Genomic DNA, 18,630 nt, shown 5'->3' on the forward strand with positions numbered 1-18,630 from the left:
GCTGGCGGCTGCGCTGCAGTTTTACACCAAGGAAAGTAGCCCAGTCAGGGGGTGTCAGTCCCTGCCCCTCCCGGGGGTGGGGAGCTGGAGGGGAGCCTGCAGCCAAGCACAGAACAAGGGGAGCAGGAATGAGTCTGTGGGGCAGCTCTGACCTGCAGCCCCTTGGTCCTGCCCTACATCTGTCTCTGGCCCAGGGGCCACCGGACTGCTGTTGGTGGCTGAGTATGGCTGTCCCCACCGTGACGCGTGCCCCCGGAGGATGGACTCATGCAGGGTCCAGCAGGTATGTGGCACCCACCCAGCGCCCTTGGGCAGGATCGGAGCTGCAGCGCAGGCGGCTGATGCCCCTGGCTTATGATTTCTGGGGGTGGCCGGTGGGCTGGCGGCTGGCACGCTCTGAGATGTTGCGCTTCACCTTGGTGCCTGTGCTGGAGGGCTCGGCGTTCAGCGAGGGGCTGGAGCGGGATTTTTTCAGGCCATCATCCTCACCGCCTGCTGCGTCAAAGAGCGTGGATTCAAACGCCGCCAGGTCCTCAGAGCCAGCCTTCAGCTTGGCCCGCAGCAGCATGGCGTAGGTGCCATAGCGGGATTTCTGGGGACAGAGCACAGCACAGAGAGCAGTAGGGTAGCAGGGCACTGCCTCTTCAGCCTGCAGCCCGCAGAGTGCTTCTTGGCCCTCCAGCACAGCCTGGAGGTGCAGTGCCTGCTTCCACCAGAGGCACAGCAAGCCACGGCATAGATCGTCCAGCCCCACCCCTGGGAGCCCCTTACCCACGCTGGGGAGCTGCACTCCGAGCAAAGCATTGCAGCGGTGCCAGAGGAACCAGATGCAATTCGGCCGAAGAGGTAGGAGAGGTCCCCATGACCTGATGGTGGCCCAGAGCCGGCACAGGATACAAAGGTCTGCCCTGCTCACCTCAAACTCCAGGTACTCCTCCTTCTGCTTCAGCTCCTCGTACTCCTTGCCCTTCACCTTCTTATCCGGCAGAGAGGAGCGGTGCTCCAGTAGCTCTGCTGACATCGTCTTGAACTTGGACTCGTGGCTCTTCACTTGCTCATCCTGGGGACAGGTGACACTGTCAGCACCCCACTGCCCTCACTCCAATGCTGGCATGGTTCTCCCCTCCTGGCTACAGCAGGAGCTCAGCTGCCGCTCCCAGTCTTCTAAACACTGCTGGCCAAAGCACAGGCCCTTTGGGAAGGTCTCCTGCTCTTGGTGGGCTGGCTGCAGTCTTAGAGAGAAATTAATCCCCTCTAAAAACTAGGCTGTTTTTTTTAAATCCTTTCTGCTCTATGAATAACTGCGGTGGCACTAGCGAGAGCCAGCTAATCCCCTACCCGGGCTCCTGTCAAGGTCCTGCTGTGACGCAGGTCCCCCTCATGGGTGTGGGTAGGTGGCCACGTGTGCCTCCATGCCCTGGCACCGCCTCTCACCCTGTACCTCTCCCAGCACAGCCCCTCGCTCCCGGCCCACCTGGGACAGCCGGGTGCAGGAGCTGGGGAGCAGCGGGCGGCTGAACTTCTTCTGGGAGCCGATGGCAGCGGGGAAGGGGGGTGCAGAGAACATGGCTGCCACCACGTTGATGCGTGTGATCCACGAGTGCATCTGCTCGGAGTTCCTGGGGAGAAAGGCCAAGCGTGGCACTGCATGCTCTCCCCACCAGTCTTGGCACACCAAGGCCCTGCTCTGCAGAGCCACCCAGTGCTCACAGCTGGCCCCAGCTCTGCTCCAGCAGTGCATGGCCTCAGGCCCACCGGTGCAGAGAGGAGAGGAGCTGGGCAATGCCTAGGAACAGCGTCAGCTCCTCTCCCTTCTAGAAAGGGCCAGGATGTGGAATTTAGCTCATCCCACTCACTACCACCAGCAGTGAACATAGCTCACCCCACCAAGCCCCACTGTGGGACTCACTGTGCTTGGAAGAGAAAGACCCTCCAGTCAGCTGTCCTGAGGTAGAAGACATTGGGCCTCTTGCTGTAGTCTGATGCCCGTGTGGCAAGCGAGTGGTGGATGCTAATGGCGTTCTTCAGCTCCTCTTCTGCCAGCGCCTTCCCTGGCTTGTATTCCTCCTGCAGGGCACTGGGTGCTTCAGAGCCGGCCAAGGGCTGCTCCCACCACAACCCAGCACCACTGTGGAGGCTGGCCTCCAGCTGAGCCCCGGGGGCAGGGCCCCAGCCCGCACCCCAGGTGACCACAGCGCTCCTCACCTTCTGCAGGTAGAGAATCATCCCTTTCAGGATGGCGTGGAAAGGCTTCCAGCCGCGCTTCCCTCGGGGGGCTGTGGGAGAGGAGAGCAGCCCATGGATCACCCTGCCATGAGCCGTGCCAAGCTACACGTCACCCCACCCTGGGGAAGTGCAGCACGCCTGCACTGTCCCCGTGCACCTGAGCCCACGCTGGGCACGTGGCTGGCAGATGGGGCTGCAGGGGGGGGCTACGTGCCTGGGGATGGGGACAGAACGCTGCCACCACGCCAGGTAACGCTGGCAGCGCCTGATCGGATCAAGGTGGCATTAGGCAGCCAGGGCTTAGGGAGGATTTTGCAGTGGAAATGGAGAACGTGCCTTGCAGCGCAGAACCTGCAGCATGCTTGCAGCACTGTGGGATGCCTCAGCATGCACCCCCAGCTCTCCCAGCACTGCAGGTAGGGAGAGACCTTCAGCCCCCAGCCTGGGAGTAAATCGCCTACTGCGGCCTGATGCATGTGGAGGAGAGCTGATGCTGCAGGCAGGTTTGATGCTATGTGCAGACCACATAGGGTGACCCCTGCCCTTCTCCCACTCTCAGGGCTCCTGCAGCTCTCCAGTGCCCCCCTCCCTAGACACCTACTTTTCTTGCAGTCGGGATCAGCATGGATCTTGCGCACTAACAGTCCGTGCTTGTAGGTGGCGATGCTGGAGTCCTGGGAGAAGTCCAGGAAGGGGTTACTGCAGCTGCTGATGCGTTTGATGGACTTAGGTTTGGGATCAGCCAGCTCTGAAAGGGACTTCCTCAGCTCCTCCTCGTCTCTGCCAGGAACAGATTTGGTTAGGACAAGGACATAGAGTGTCTATGACCTTGCCGGGGACAGCAAACATCAAGCCTCCCAGGCCAGGCCGAGCAGTTTGCTGTCACTGAAGAGGATCCCACAGCCTAGCCCAGCCTTTGTGCCCTTGCCCGCTGAGACTGGCAGTTGTGCTGCTGCCGGGATGAGCCACAGGGGCTCTGTCACTGCTCCTGGCTGGGGGCACCTGTCCTCAGGAGTGAGCAGTCTTTGTGGACATCTGCTGGACTGGCTGATGAGCAGTGCTTCACACCTCTCAGCACACCCTGCAGGGCAGCACACCTCGCTCACACCCTCCCTGCCAACGATATCCCCTGCCCTCCGGGCTGCATTGCTTCCCTCCCCCGCCCCAGCACGGAGCTATGGGAGCCCGGAGCTACGGCCTCCCCCCTCCCTCGTAACCGTTCGCTGCTAATTAAACCCCTCAGCATCTGCCGGCGTCTCCATGGCAGCAGCCCGAGCGCATTGGCTCAGCGCTGGCGGAACCGCCGGGCTGATTAATCCCCGCAGCGCGGGCGCTGCCGCTCCTGCTGCTGGAGATGGCAGCTGTAGGCGAAGGTGCGGGCACCCAGGCACCGCTGCCTGGGCGCTCAGCAGGGCTCGGCACAGCCACGGCTGCGGGAGCTGCTCTTGGGACCCCATCGTGGTGCCGTGCTGGGGCAGAGGGCTGGCAACCACTGCAGCTCCCTGGGCACCTCCATCCCTACCCCCCAATACAGGCCCTGGGCAGCGGGATGCTCCAGGGCCAGGGTGAATAGGGCTGCCACGTCGTCAGGGTGACCCCAGCACGTGCCAGGCCTACGCAGCCAGTCCCCCCATGGGATGCTTACATGGCCCACTGCAGCTTCTCGTTCTTGATGGAGCCATACAGTGCCTGTGGAGAGAGGAGCGGGGTTTGAGTCAGGGGAGCTGCTCTGGGGACGGAGGAGCAACTGGAGGTAAAGGCAATGCTGGGGCAGCCCATCCTGCACGCAGCCCTTCCTTTCTGGCACTGGTGCTGACAGCCAGGCCCCCTTTCTGCACATACTAAGGCTTACAGATGATGTCTGAGCACCACAGGACTCCCAGCCAGGGCATAGTCAGGGCTCCGTGCTGGGGCACGGCCCGGGCTGTCACCCTTGCGCTTCCCTCCTCCTGTGTCTGCCCAGGGCAGTGGCAGAGAGTGAGCAGCACGAGTTTTGCCAAACACATCCAGGCTGTCAAAGAGCTGCGGCCACAGGGTGAACTGGGCTGGCCAAATGGAGAGCTTTCAGGCCCAGGACAGAGAACCTTTGGATTGGGGCAGCTCTGCAGGACATCAGCCTTTGCTAGGGCCTGCAGAACTCCTGCATCCCTACAGCAGGCAGCAGCCACCCAACTCTGTTTGTCCTCTTGCACTTGTGGGCACCCACAGACCCCAGGAGCACAGTTACATTTCAGTAACTCAGCAAGATCTGGCATCTGCTCCATGTGGGATCTGCAGCCCCCAGCACTCCTATTCAGGAGCGCTGCAGAGATCTGGTGGCTCTCCGAGAAAAGATGAAAAGCACCTACCCCAGGGTGCTGCAGACTGCCCACCCCCTCTTCCCAGGGCCTCCACACTCTCTGACTCTTGCTGTGTTCAGCAAGGCAGGGCCCGTGCCTGTGTTTCAGCTGTGAAAAAAAAGTCCATTTGCAGATGGGTCTGGGGCTGCGTTCCCAAGCGCCTGTCCGGTCCCAGCTGGGTGCAAGCCACAAGCGCTCAGCCCAGCCCTATAGCACAAGAGGTTCTGGAGAGTGTTCCCAGCAGTGTTCACTCAGCACTCCAGATCAAGGAACAGGACGGGTCTGGAAGGCATCATCCTCAGAGGAAGATAATTGAGTTGTGCACAGACTGTTCAGGCAGCTGCCAACATCCATCTCTTGGCTGGAGACTGCTGGGGAGAAAGCTTGCTGGTGGCTGATAAAGTACAACTGCAGGCTTGCAGGGACCCTGCCAACAGACCCAGCAGCATCTGGGGAAGGCAAATCCATCATCCCGAGATGTGCAGTGGCCAGAGCGGAAGAGGGACTTGGGATTATCACGTGTGCTCTGCTCGGGGAAGCACTGGCCCAGCACCAGCTTGTTTTGCAGAACATGAGAGGACCTCCCTGTATGCAGGCAAAAGGCAGGGGTGGCTGCTCCTGGGAAGCCAGCAGCCCTCAGGAGAGGCACAGCCCCAGTGCCCCAGAGTGGGCTGTACCCAGCTCTGTTTGTGCTGCCCTGGGAAGAGCAGGGGACAGGCAGGAGATGGAAGCAGGCTTCTGAGGAGCAATGTGGGCAATACAGAATTGTCATGGGGAGCAAGACGGAAAGCAGCTGAGAAGGACTAAGAACAACAGAAACAAAAATAATAGAAAAAAGGCACAGAGAAGTGGAGCCAAGCCGGTGAGAACACACTCGGGGAGCAGTTCTGAAAGAGCAATATCTGCACGGTGCTGGTGAGCAGCACAGCGGGGCAGCACTACAAAAACACGGGCTCTGGGACTACATAGGAACACTTCAAAAGACAACCTGACTGCTGGCTTCAGAAGGCTCCCACAGCCCCACTACAAGCACCAGAAGCATCCCATGAGTCTGATGTGGGCAGGAGCTGTTGAGCAGCCTCAGACACTGGGCCATAGGCTTCCAGTGCTCCTGTACCAGGGAAACACACAACTGTGAGGTGAGAAGACAGCACAAAGCCTGCACTGCAATCCTGCACTGGGACTCAGTTGGGGCTCTGCCTGCTCACCGCCCCCCCCAGCAGGCAGCAGCGTCATGCCTGAAGGGGACAAGTCTGGCCCAGCTCTGAGCTGAGGATGCTTTGCACCACACTGCCTGTTGCTGCTCTCTGTTCCCACTGCTTGTCCATACTAAGTCCCAGACTCTGTGATGCAGGATCCCTCTGATGGGGCAGAGTGGGCTCTGCAGCCCAGCTCCCCACGGCTGTCAGCACAGACCACAGCACTGCGGCTTATCACTGCAGGTCCCTCTCTCCTGGCCATCTTTGCTCTATGGGTTCATTTCCAAGGAGGCAGATGATGGCATTTTATGGCATAGCTGAATTTGTGAGCACTGTCCAGGAGAAAGCAAGGGGCTGGTGGGGAACTGGTTGACCCAAAGCAGCTGTCTTTTTGTTGCCATCACAGGGTTATGAGCTCACTGCTGCAGAACGCAGGGTAAGGCGGCAAGCCCTGTTTTAGATATGCACAACACCAGGGAGACCCAGGGATGTACTGCTCCAGTGGGACTGCCAATGGAACCAGCACATCTTCCTTCAGTGACCTCCCAAAAGGGCTGGCAGGATGTGCCCAGGTACTGTTCCAGCATGCGTCTGGAGGTGTGCAGGCTGCACTGGAGCAGCGTCCTAGCACAGGGATAGCTTGGCTGCACAGACAGTCCTCTTCTTCATCCCTCTGTCTCAAAGCAGTGCAGAGCAGGGGAGATTCAGTGCTGGCATGGGAGTAGGGCAGCAGATGGCCCTGGATGCAGTGCTGGGACAGATGGGACTGCGCTGAGGGTTGCAGCCCAGCGTGTCCCTAACAGAGAAGTGGTGTGACGTTCTGCACAGCAGTGAGATGTTGCGCACAAGGGATCTCACAGCCATAGAGTGCCCTCCCGCAGGCACTCTGCCTCTCTTGGGCATTTCACTACGAGAGCTCAATCGTGGCTTTCCCCAACTTTTCCTTAGCGAAGTTCCTTTCCCTACACCCAACTGCAACGCTGTGCTGGGTGCTCCGGGCACGCAGATGCCTCGGCTGTCCCAGTACACACAGCACGGTCACATGGGGACGTATGGCTGTGCTGCACCAGGTCCTCATCATCCCGCCGTCTGCCCCGCGGGCACAGACCACGCTCAGCAGCACGGCCCCCTGCGGCACCCTGTGCCCCCGCCCCTCTCGATCCCTCGCACCAAGGAGCATCTCCCCTCCAGCCGCGGTTTCCATCCGAGTGCGTCACAACCCCTTGCTGCTCCCAGACCGCCGCGATGGCCGGCTCCGGTCCTGCCCGGCACGGCGGTGCGCGCCCAGCTCCAATCCTGCCACTTCTGCCCACCGAGCACGGCGGCACACCGGCCCGACTCCCCGAAGCCGACTCCAACTGACGGCGAGCGCGCTCCCAGCAGCCAGCAGCCCATTTTTCCCGACCGGAGCCCCTCCTTCTCCCCTGCTCTCGGCTCAGAACGGGACCGCAGCGCCGCAGCCCGCAACGCCCGGCACCGCGCACCGCGCCGCTTGGTCGGGCGGGAGGGCAGCCCCCAGCGGCTCTGCCCCCGATCCTCCCCGCACGACGTTTCCGACCCCGCCGCCGCGCAATGTCCCGCCGCAATGTCACGCAGCCCGGGGGCTGCGGGCACCGGGCACGGCCCCGCCGCAGCGCAGCGCCTGGAGAGCCGCGCCGCGCCACTCCCGTCCACGCTCGTGCTGCCGCGGAGCCCGGCGCCGCGCAGCCCGCCCGGCGCTTACCGGCTTCTTCTTGCGGCGGCTCTGGAGCCGGCTGACGACCAGGTCGGTGTACAGCACCGGTTTCAGGGTGCGGGAGCGCTGGGGCCAGCCGTAGCAGAAGGTCTCCACGCCGCGATAGTTGCGCCCGTAGCGCACGGAGCACATGGAGCGGGACCGCATGCGGCCCGCGCTGCTGTTGATGCTGTTGACGCCGATCATGGTGCCGGTGCCGGCGGCGGCGGGGGCGGCCCGGCCCGGCCCGGCCCGGCCCTGCCCTGTCCTGCCCTGCCCCGCCCGGCCCCCCGCACCCGCGGCCCGCTCCCCGCCGCCGCCGCCGCCGCCGCCTGTTGAAGCCGGGCCGGGCCGGGCAGGGCTCGGCGGCTGCTGCCCGCGGGAGGCGGCTCCCCGCCCCGCCCCGCCCGCCGCAGCCAATGGCGGCCCCGCGGCGAGGAACGGGGAGCGGGGAGCGGGGAGCGGGGCCCGGCCGAGCCCAGCCGAGCCCAGCCGGGCGCGGGGCTGTGCCGGGGGGCGGGCCCGCGTTGCACGGCTCAAAATGGAGGCGGCCGGCCCGGAGGGGCAGCAGCGGGGGTAGCGGATGCTACGAGTGGTTCTGCTGCGGGACGCCGGCACGCTGCTCTCGGGGCGCGACGGTATGGAGCCGTGCGTCCGGACGCCCGCACAGGTACCACGGAGCTTACTGGGGTGTGAGGCGGGCGGGGAGGTTGCCCGCGGATCAGGCAGCTGGGCTGCGCTTGTTGGGGCGCACCGAGCTTGTCCCTGGTGACGCTGAGCTGGGGTGCTCCCGCCCGCTCCCTCCCATCCTCAGGTGCGCGTCCTACACTTAACCTCTCTGTCCGGTCCCCTGAGCGCAGTCAGAGCTGCCCTGCAGGCAAGGCGCTGCCGCTCCGTGCAGGACCGAAGGGCCGATCATCCTTGGAGCCGAGATGAGGATCGATGCGCAACCCGCCTAGGCGTGACTGAGCAGGAGATGCGGCCAGAGGAGAAGGGGAAATTTTCCACTGTCGTCACTGCACGGCACGGTGACTGCCGTGCCAAACCTGCAGGGCAGAGCAGGCTGCTCTGGGATGGGAGCAGGGCAGTGAATCCTCAGGTCAGTGGGCTGTAGAGTGCTACCGGGGGAGTCAGGCTGAGAAAGTCCAGCTGTGTTCCCAGTTCTGAGGTGGGAGCCAGCCCTGCTTCCCACATCTGCTCCTCATTCACCCAGCATGCTGATGATCTGAGCACTGTGCCCCTCAGCTGGGAGCAGGGCCCCTTCTGCCCCCTTCCCATGGGGCTGCCTGCATGCTGGGGTTTAATTCATTAACAGCTGTGAAGTGCTCTGGGTTCCTAAGCTGGAAAGTAGCACAGATAGGGCTGACTGCTAAGCAGTGCTGGGGAGGAGGGGGCCTGAACTGCTTTTGTGTCTGAAGGTTCAGCAAAGCACAGGATTAAGCTGTGGAACAAAGATACAGAAGATCTAAGGCTCCCCAAACTGATCAGCTGTGTAAAAGTCAAATCCACGCCTGAGATGCACAGCCAGCAGTTGTGAATGAAGACCTGGGGGCTGGGCTGAAATCACACCTAGAAGAGGATGGCTGGGTCCCAGGGCTAAGCCACTTGCTTAGGACACCAGTTTGCCTCTCTCCATGCTGGCTGGGCACCTGTGCTCCTTTGGCTGCTGCAGTCCAAGCCCAGCCTGCAGGCATAGGCATAGGCATCCCCAAGCATGGCACTGTGAGCTCCCACATCCCCAGGTGGTGAGGACACCCAGGCAGGCCGGGCTCTGTCTGTGGAGCGTAGCTGCAGAGGTTGTCAGGGAGATGGTTTCCAGCAGCTGTGTTTGCCCAGCAGGACAGCGTCACTGCCTTAGCTCAGCAGCAGGGGCACAGTGAGGCATTCTGGTGAGGGGGATGTGGTGCACAGCTATGAAAGCACAAGCTTTAAGTGTTTTGGTTTCTTTTGCAGGAAACTCTTGAGTGTTTACACGCATTATCTTGTAGCAGATAAAGTTTGTGTCTGACTCAAGCTGCCACCTGCTCTCAGGCATCCTGCTGCCTTTCTCTTGGGACTTCTGCAGTCAAAGAGGGAGAAAATGTAGTCCCCCATTAATGTCCCTTCCTGGTGCTGCCCATAGAGTCAGAGGGCCATTGCTGCTCAATGCTGCCCACCTCTCCCCAACCTTCTTCCAGCTGTGGGTGACAGTCATCCCTGCTCCCTGGTGTATTAGCACCTGCCCTGGGCAGGCTTGGGAAGAGCCCCAAGACCTTTTTTCTGTACTACTGGAGCTGCCCATGAGCTGCCCCTGGGCTCTGATAAGCCCCTCTGAAGCCTGCTAGTCCTTCCCTTCCCCTGCTGTGCTTAGAAAACGCATGTGCTCCTGCAGCACTAAAATTAGCTGGCCAGCTGTGCATGCAGAGAAGCTTCAGTTCCCAGGTGGGGGACCCAGGTTTGTAGAGGAGGCAACATCCTATGTAGGTTAATGGGACTAGCGCTGGCTACCGCAGGGAGAAAATACACTTTCCTCATTTCTCTGCTGCCCAACCCTGCAACAGGAGTAAGGAGCCAAAGCCTACCGTGGGCAGAGAGAGCATATTCTCCCACTGAGCCTGGCAAAAGCTGCCCAGGAGTGGCCCGGCCCCTCTGCCTTTTATGTGCCAGCTCCCTGCCCAGCATTTTGCATATTCCCGTTGCCCCAAGTCCCTGTGCATGGCCAGGGCTCCCAAGGGAGTGATGGAGAAGCTGCAGCCTGCCCCTGACGCACCACCTTGGAGGTGCCTTTTGCTCCCACTCCTCAGCATGGCACTGATACAGAGGCGTCTGAAAAGCGGCTGTGGGAAGCTCCGCAGCTGCAGAGGGAACAGTCCATTTTTAGCAGCTCAGCCTCCCTGCTGCAGGCAGCGATGTGCAGGGAGGTGCTCCCACATCATCAGGTGCAGCACCACAGGCCCTGGCCCCACAGTGCTTGCCTGCACCAGGTGAAGAGCTTGACCCTACCTATCAACAGCAGACTGCTGCAGCACGTGCTTACTGCCCTATCTCACACAGGCTGAGATCTGATGAGATAATGCAATCTCGTGCCTGCTTGGGCACCTTTTGGGGTGGAAGCTGAGCTGCAGCACCTGCACTGAGGGTATCCAGCTGTAAGGTGCTGAGAGTTTCAGGAAGAGCCTGCAGAGGGACCTGTGGGGTTGAGATGCTCCTGAACAATGCAGCACTGGGGGAGGGCAGAGGTTCAGGGTCTTCATTTTGGACATTTCTCTTCTGGCAAATGCCTTTTCTGGAGCTGCGTTTAAAATTAGGGAAGAATTTTTTTCTAGCTCCTTTCACAGGAGAAGCGTGGGCCAGGAGGGAGGACAGCCCTATTGAGCACTGCTGGTAACCCCTTAATGATGGAGTGAGCAGCACAGCCAGGAATAGACCCACAAAGGCTGAAAACAGAGCTCAGCTCTTTACCCCATGTTGCCTCTTTCCGTAAGGCACCTCCCACAGGAATGGCGCTGGCGCCCTGTGGGAACCCATTTCCCACAGCCCCAGCACTCTCCAACCACAGCGCCTCACAGATACCGATGATTTCTGCCCTGTGGGCCCCATGGGGATGATCCCTATTCCCAAACCACCTCAGCTGCTCCCTGCACCTGGTCCCCAGCACACCCAGATCCCATAGCCTGTGTCAACACCACTTCTTCTGCTCGTGCATCAGCTCAAGGTCAGGCTGTCCCTTCTGTGCTGCAGGACTGCAAGGCAGCCAGCAGCCAGCTCCTCCCCGCAAGCAGCAGCGGGGCTGTGCTGCTCCTGCGTTAGCCAGGGAGGTCAAGAAACAGCCATGAGAAAGAGGGACACCGGGGATGGAAAGCCTTCTCCCATGACCAGAGCTGCTGCCTGGAGGCTGAGGCTCCCAGCAATCCTGTGAGGAAGAGGCCGGCCTCCTTCCTCTCTCAGGAAGGGGCCAGCTTGGGCTGCTGGCACCAGCTCCCAGCGGTGGCCAAGCACAGTCACTCTTAGACGTGCTGCCCCTTCTCCTGACCTCAGCACCACAGGGAGAAAGCTGTGGGTCAAGAGAACACTACTAACCCTGCCTTTTCCAGCAGCTTGACAAGCATGAGGATGAACACCTTCAGTGTGTCCCATGGAGCCATCCATATGATCCCACCCGAATCTCTTGCCCTTATTCCTGTGGCCTGCTGGCTAGAGAGAGGACCAAATTTACCTTGAGCAGCTCCTTGGGGAAATCGGTGCCTCCATTGAGCCCTTCCAAGTTGCCAATGAAGTCAGAACAGGACATTCTTTTTCCGATGTTCTGGGGAAGTCAGGGAAGAAAAACATGAGGTTCATCTTGGGGCAAGGGGACAGCAGCTGGCTGGAACAGCCTGGGGCTTGGGGAGGCTGCGTGAAGGTATGGGAAGTTGCCTTCCGTGCTCAGACTGGGGGCCTTAAGCACCTTCCTTTCTCTAAACTGGGTGTGATTGCTCCCAGCACCAGCAAGGCTTGGGGTCTCGCTCCCACCCTCTCTCCCTGTTTGCTTTCCTCTTCCTTCCTCAGCTCCCTCTGTACCTTCCAGCTCAGTGTATCTCCTTCAAAGCCCTGTTCTCTTCTCCACCATTTCCCTCTCTCATTCAGTCTTTCTCCTCCCTCATCCCCAGACATGCTGGGGCTGCTCAGCCCCACAGGTCTCACATCTTCAGCACACGCAGCTCTGTCTGGGGCACCTGCAGGTGGAGCAGAAAGGGCAGGGGACACACGGGGCAGGAGGCAGGGTGAACTTACGTGTCCATGCAGATCTGTGTTCAGCAACATCAGGGCACAGGTCAGGGTGTGGGCTCCGTCTGCAGCACAAGCACAGGGCAGGAATTAGAGCCCCTGTGCACAGATGGAAGTTCTGAGCCCAAGGCAGTCCTAAGCCCACTCCTCCCAGCTAAGCAAGTGGCACACAGCACCAGCATGGTGCTAGCAGCACCCAGGTGAGGAGAGAGGAGGCAGCTGGATTAAAGCTGGTGTCCAAAATTGAGCGTGCAGCCCTGCAGCCCCTCAGCCAGGCAGTGATGCTGCAGCTAACTGTCCAGCCCCTAGCATGGGCACAGTGGAGCAACACAGCCTTCTTCCAGCCAGCCAGCCAAAACCTCACCTGCCCAGAGCCAAAACAGAGCAGACTCAGCACATGAACACACACAGGGGGAGCGCAAAGACGTATAACACTGAAGTGAAACAGTGCAGGCTGGGTGCTCCCCTGTGCTGCCCTGGGTGCTGGGCAGCAGCACTTTCTCACCTGGCTCTTCCCTGAGCTGTGGGTCTGAGCTGGGCTCTGTGTGCTCAGGAGGGCCTTCTCTCGCCTCGTGTGCTAATCTGCTCAAGGTCAGAATTAAGGATGTGTTGAGCCCTAGTTATGCATCTTCCAACTGGAGCAGGTTTGTTATTTTTTTTTTTTATTAAAAAGAAGTCTAAAATGTCTGTCATTTGAGGGAAATGTGTAACAGGGCTGACTCCTAAGGCATCAGTTCACTCTCTCAGACTGCATTCTACTTTCATTTTGAGCACTCCCATTGAGCTGATGAGAACATGTGCTCTCTTGAACGAACACGCGTACTCCCACATGCACACTCACATGCACACAGAGCTTCTTACCCTCAGAGGAGATGGCATTGGGATTGCACTCATAATAGCGCTGGGAAAAATGAGCCAGCACTCGCTCTCGCTCCTGTGTCTCTCCCATCAGGGCCAGCTCCTTTAGGAAGGACCTGAAGAAGCAGCAGCAGCAGCGTTGGTTGCACACGAAGCCCAGCAGCAGTCTCTCTGACCCCCCTGTGCAGCGGCAGAGCTGTGGCTGTCCCCACCCACAGCCCCCACACAAGGCCCTGCATCCAACCCACAGCATCCAGCCCTGATGGCACATCGGGTTCTAGAAATTACATCGGGGGAGGAGGTTAGGTCAGCATGAGTTGGATTTGGACTCAAGGCCCGGAAACCCAGCCTTAGGTGAGCCTGACTGAGGACCTAAGACCAGGGATCATCCTTTGTGCTTATGTGGCTGAGAGACTGCTTTGGGACCGGAGTCTGTGTGGTCTGCCTGCTCCTGCAGATCTCTGTGGGGGTGAGCAGCTGCAGAGGGCATGATCTGCTGGGACTCATTCAGGTGGCCATGACGCATGCACATGGCTGCACTCAGACTGTCTGACCTGAGGGCCTGGTCCAGGCTCATCCCTGTGAACACGAAGAACTTCAGATATTCCCCTGCCACCATCTTGCTGAATTCATTGCTGAAAGAAAAAGGGGGGAGTGAGAGTGGAATCGACCAGGCTGGGAGGACATCAAAATGCAGACAGGGACAGAATGGATTCTGGTGGGCTGGATACCTCCCAGGAGACATAACGGCAGGGCTATGGGAAGCATGCTGGAGACAGAGGCACCCCAGCATCCCATGAAACTCAGAGGGGTCACCCACAGATCCAGTGGGAATATTCAGTATGTCAGCTAGCTGGTTCCCTGTTCTCTGCTGAACACCTTGCTGAAAGTGCCTGAGATGCAGTGCGAGTAGGAAGGTACCAAAACCTGGATGTTGCCTTTAGAGGAACACCTGGTATAGAAAAACTGTCACAGGGACAGGTCTTTGGGGTCCTGCCAGTGGTTCCTTGACGGCCCAGTGCCCTCAAGGGAAGCAGCTGTGGGTATGCTGGAGTTGTTGCAGGGAGAAATGATGCCGGATGGGCCATTCCTTGTGAATACCCACACGTACTTCTTCCCCAAGTGGCGGGCCACATCTGCTTTTTTAAAGCCATCCAGGTTGTAGAGCCGCTTGGCCAGACGTTTGGCAGCCTCCAGATCAGCCTTGTGCCCATTGGAGAGTGTGTCGGTGCTGCCCAGCGCCAGCTGCTCTATGCTGTCCATCTCCGAGTCCGAGTCAGAAACCAGCTGGCTCAGGGGGTGCTCGCTGCAACGGGAAGGGACACACCACATTAGTTTGCCCACAGGTCCCCTGCTTGCTCAGCCTCTCGGGGAATGCAGGTCTGCGCCCTGCTCTGGGGGCCAGCAGCTCTGTTGGGCTATACTGGTTAGAGGTGCTCAGGGGTCAGGGCTAAGTGCTAAGGGAAAGCTTGGAGATGTGGCTGGAAGAGAGGTAGGTGACGAGACCAAGGCCCTCAAAGCCATGTCCAAACCGGCCATGGTCAGACAGGACAGCTGTCTGAGCTGCGAGACTTCGTGTGCGGGCTCAGGCTCTGCCAAGGCCAGCTGCAGCAAGACGTGGAGCGGAAATGTGCGCACACTGTACTCTGTATTGGTACGCCTTTTTTAACCCAGGCAAGCTCCTTGTGCTGCTCTCTGGTGCAGTTTCTGCCCCAAACAAGACCATAATTCCTGCACTTGGCTTTTCCCATCCACAAACCTCAAAGCGCTTCACAGAGGGAAGAAGCGAGGCACAGAGAGCAAAGATGAAGGAGAACCCCCCAGCCTCCGGCACAGCATGGTGTGCTGGGGCTGCTCCTCAGCTCTCAGCCCCACTGCCTTACATGGCCATGCTGGGAGCGCGCTCTTGGCTGCTTCTAGCACTCTGACTCAGCGGCACACAAATTATCCCAACAAAAAGTAAGCTGAATCTAATCAACAACGAACGTTAAGCAATTCTGACCTCGCCCAAATTTTCTGGCAGACCTCACACTGTTCCAGTCTGATTTATTTTTAAGTCTCTAATTGATTTTTAAGAAGGCCTCCTCTCCTGAGCCAATTACCCAGGCCGATCTCCAGAGGCTCCACTCCTCCCACTAAGGACAAAGCTGTTCCTCACTGCCTTTGGGCTGCAGCTCATGCTGTCCCACAGGAGCCCCGTGCAGCAGAGACAGGCTGCCCCACGCCTCAGGGAGCTCTTGGCATCCTAGGGGGATGGGGAAGTGTCTGGGCACAAACCCTGGCTGGATGTGTCTGTGGCCATCACAGTGCTGGCACCGTGAGTCTCAGGGGAGATGCACAGAACTTGGGCCATTGTGGGGCCTGGTAGCTCCAGGCAGTGGCTGCTAAAACAGAGCTGCTGTGCCCTCAGCCAGGACAGCGCTACCTCTTTTCAGGAGCAAGAAATAAATCCAGTTGCATCTGCAGGTCACGGCTGAGAAAACTCAGTCTGCAATCATGGGAGCACAGCACTGTCCCAGCCCATCCCAGCAGCTCCAAGGTTGACTTTCTGGCCACAGACTACAGGCTACAAAACCCAAGCGTTCCTTCATCACTGCCTGCAAAGCAAGCAGCTGCCCAGCCACCTTCTGAAGACCTTTTCATTCTTTTCAACCAACATCACTGAAATCTCCCCATATCCTTCTGGGCCTTGATGCCCTCACTGAAGGGCTGTTCTCCCTGCCACAGCTGCTGCATGGCACCTCCTGCAGTGAACCCAGCACTCACAGACTCTACAACCTCCTTCCAAGCTGCACTCAGCTTTCCCATCTAGTGCTAAGCTCCAGCTGTGGGGTCACCTACAAAACCTCCTTGACCTTCCACATCTCAATCTCACAGCAGGTTCTCAACCCATGGCTGTGGCTCTTTCCTGGCTTCTTAAAACTAGCATGCAGGGATTGCAGTCTGCTTCCTAAAATCGCTCTACCTGAAGGATCTGCCATCCCTTCCCTCACCGAGCCCCACTTCTGATTTTGGTCTTTATATCAGCAGTACATGACCTTACTGTCAGGACAAGGCAGCTTATGAGCAATGCCAGGCTCCCAGCCACGCCACAAGGTGGGCTTTCTCCCAGTGCTCAAGCACTATCATGATGCTACATGAGGGGGATCCTCCCCGTAGCAACACTGCGGGCAGTTTGGCTGTGCCCCACTGATGGCAGCCTTCTACCCCAATCGGTTGGAGAATGCCCATCCTGCAAGGAGAAAAGCAGGAACCCAACCCTCAAGCAAACGGCAAGCAGAGCAAAGAGCATACATCCATGTCTGAGGCAACTGAGGTGACGCTAATTTTCTTGCCAATGACCTAATGTCTCAGGGGATTTTTTTAGTGTACTTTCTAAGTGACATTGCAGTTTGGCTTGAAGAAACACGGAGATAATAATTTTACTTTAGATGTATTTCCAACTCGAGAACCGGTCTGCACTTAAGGAATAATGATCAAATTTGGTATTGTATGAGCATCTCCAGCGTGCCTGGCATGAGTCACCATGGAGCGGGCCCAGGGGGAGCACAGCCCTGCCAGCACAACACAGCCACCGGCACCCACAGTGCCCACAGCACAGCCCTGTTCCTGATGGGCGCCCACCTGGTGGGCAGCAAGGGCCCCACAGCTGCTGCCAGGGGCTCAGGGCAGGGTCCAGCAGCAATAAAGTGCTTCAGGAGCAGTTCTGCAATGAAAGAACTGAAAATAGCCCATATGTAGGGCCCACATGCCTCTCTTCTTGGTCCCAAGTACTCCTTAAGAAAACCATTTCTCTTCTGACCCCCAAATATTCCAACTCCAGAGCCTTATCACTCTTTCACCAGTCACAAATACATCTCTGGGCCCAAATTCTCCTTCATGCATGCACCAGCCACGCTTCTCTGAGCCCACAAGCTCCTGCCCAGGGCCCTACTCCTTCCCTGCCTCTCCGAGCCCCATACTTCCTTCTCAAGGCCAAACACACATCTCCTGGACCCAAACACTCACTGTCTCACCTCGATATCCCTTCTCTGGCTGAGAGCTTAGAGCACCGCAGGAAGAACTGGAGCACCTTCCTGCACTGCAATGCAGCGTGTTGCTGCAGGACTCCAATTTCCACCTTGCCACAAGGAGCTTGCCCAGCACCATGGAGCAGCAACAAGCTGTCAGCTCAGCAGAGCCTGCCCTAAGGGTGCCCACAGCCTTCACTGACAGGGGGATGTATGTGTGCAGGGGAACACGCACCAGCACCCTGCTCCTCAAGACTACTCAGCCAGATGCCCATTGGATCCAGCCAGGGGCATTCTGTTGAGCCTCCATGTTACCCAGGCCCCGTTGCCACGTGAGACACCTGCTGCAAGCAATTCAGAAATGACTACCACAAACCACTTTTCCCCAAAAAGGGCCACGGGAGACCCGGATTAATTGCTGCAGCATGGATGGGGCAGGGAGCCGTGAGGTGCACAGGGCAGCCCTGCACTGCCTCGGTTCCGGTGCCCCACACGTGTGGCTCTGTGCCCGGTGCCTCCGCCCAGTACACCCAGCCTGCCTAATATCTCTGCTAAGAATGTACCAGCCCGGATCTTCTGCTGAGCTAAATACATGCAGCTCCCTCCACTGCTCTCAGTGGAGTGACTTTGATTTATGACAGCTGAGATCTGGGCTGGTTCATTTCTTGCAAAATTGAAGTTGGGCTGGGAGGACACTTGAAGGTCAGCCAGGCCAGCCTCCAAGCGTGGGCAGAACTGGTGCTGCTGTCCTCGTCCAGCAGCAGTGCCCAGCCGGCTCCCAGATCGCCCAGCAGCCCCGCCAACGTCACCGCGCCCACAGACAGGTAGGACCCAACCTGGGGCACCGCGCTCCTCCTCGGCGCCGTCTCACACAGCTGTTCTGCCACCCCGCAGCACGGCCCTCCTCCCGGCTACCGCCGGTCCTCGCCCAGCCCCGTGCCACCGCTGCTCGCGGGGACCGGGATGGCCTCAGCGGGGGCCATCCTCTGTCGGACCAATTTCAGGAGGCGGCGGCTCGCAGGGCCGTAGATCCCGTTACTCACCAGGCGGGCGGAGGGGCGGCTTCTCTTTCAGACACGCGGATGCCATGGTGCTACCCGGGGAAGCCCGCGCCTCCGGGAACTCTGGGCGAAGTCCGGCCAGCGGGGCGTGAGCTAGCGCGCCCCGCGGGGCCGCGTCGGAGGCGGTCACAGCCCGAAGCGGGGGGGCGCGTTCCGCGGGGACCCCCCCCGCCGCCCCCGCCCCACCGCTGCCGGGCCCCTTCCCCGCGGGCGCGGCCGCCCGTGCCCCGCCGCAGCCCCTCCGCGCTCCCCCGCCCGCACCGCCCCGCCCGCAGCGCCGCCCCCGGGGCCGCGGGGACCCCGCGCGCCGCCGCTCCCCACTGCGCTCCGCTCCTCCGCATCCCGGCCGCGGCCCCTTCCATCGCCGGCCGTGCCGTGCCGTGCCGTGCCGCACCGCCGCACCGCCCGCCCCATCGCCGCCCGCCTCACCGCCGCCGCCAGCGGCCGCGCTGTCCCCGCGGTCCCCACGCACGCCCC

General features: G+C 59.8%; 1 protein-coding gene across 1 annotated transcript in view; it reads right to left on the bottom strand.

The window, feature by feature from the left end:
- Positions 1-352: 352 nt before the first annotated feature.
- The window catches only part of PSD (pleckstrin and Sec7 domain containing), a gene marked incomplete at both ends in the record, with an annotated part of 26,188 nt that continues 7,910 nt past the window's right edge, over positions 353-18,630 (bottom strand). The window contains 12 exons of the mRNA XM_079535220.1: positions 353-592; positions 917-1,060; positions 1,475-1,619; positions 1,910-2,067; positions 2,206-2,276; positions 2,828-3,006; positions 3,872-3,915; positions 11,674-11,763; positions 12,231-12,289; positions 13,086-13,198; positions 13,637-13,717; positions 14,194-14,388. Coding sequence (XP_079391346.1) covers positions 353-592; positions 917-1,060; positions 1,475-1,619; positions 1,910-2,067; positions 2,206-2,276; positions 2,828-3,006; positions 3,872-3,915; positions 11,674-11,763; positions 12,231-12,289; positions 13,086-13,198; positions 13,637-13,717; positions 14,194-14,388 — 1,519 coding nt within the window. The remainder of the gene's footprint in view (positions 593-916; positions 1,061-1,474; positions 1,620-1,909; positions 2,068-2,205; positions 2,277-2,827; positions 3,007-3,871; positions 3,916-11,673; positions 11,764-12,230; positions 12,290-13,085; positions 13,199-13,636; positions 13,718-14,193; positions 14,389-18,630) is intronic.

The sequence above is a fragment of the Tetrao urogallus genome, assembly GCF_951394365.1.
Source record: "Tetrao urogallus genome assembly, chromosome: 5".
Taxonomy (NCBI): domain Eukaryota; kingdom Metazoa; phylum Chordata; class Aves; order Galliformes; family Phasianidae; genus Tetrao; species Tetrao urogallus.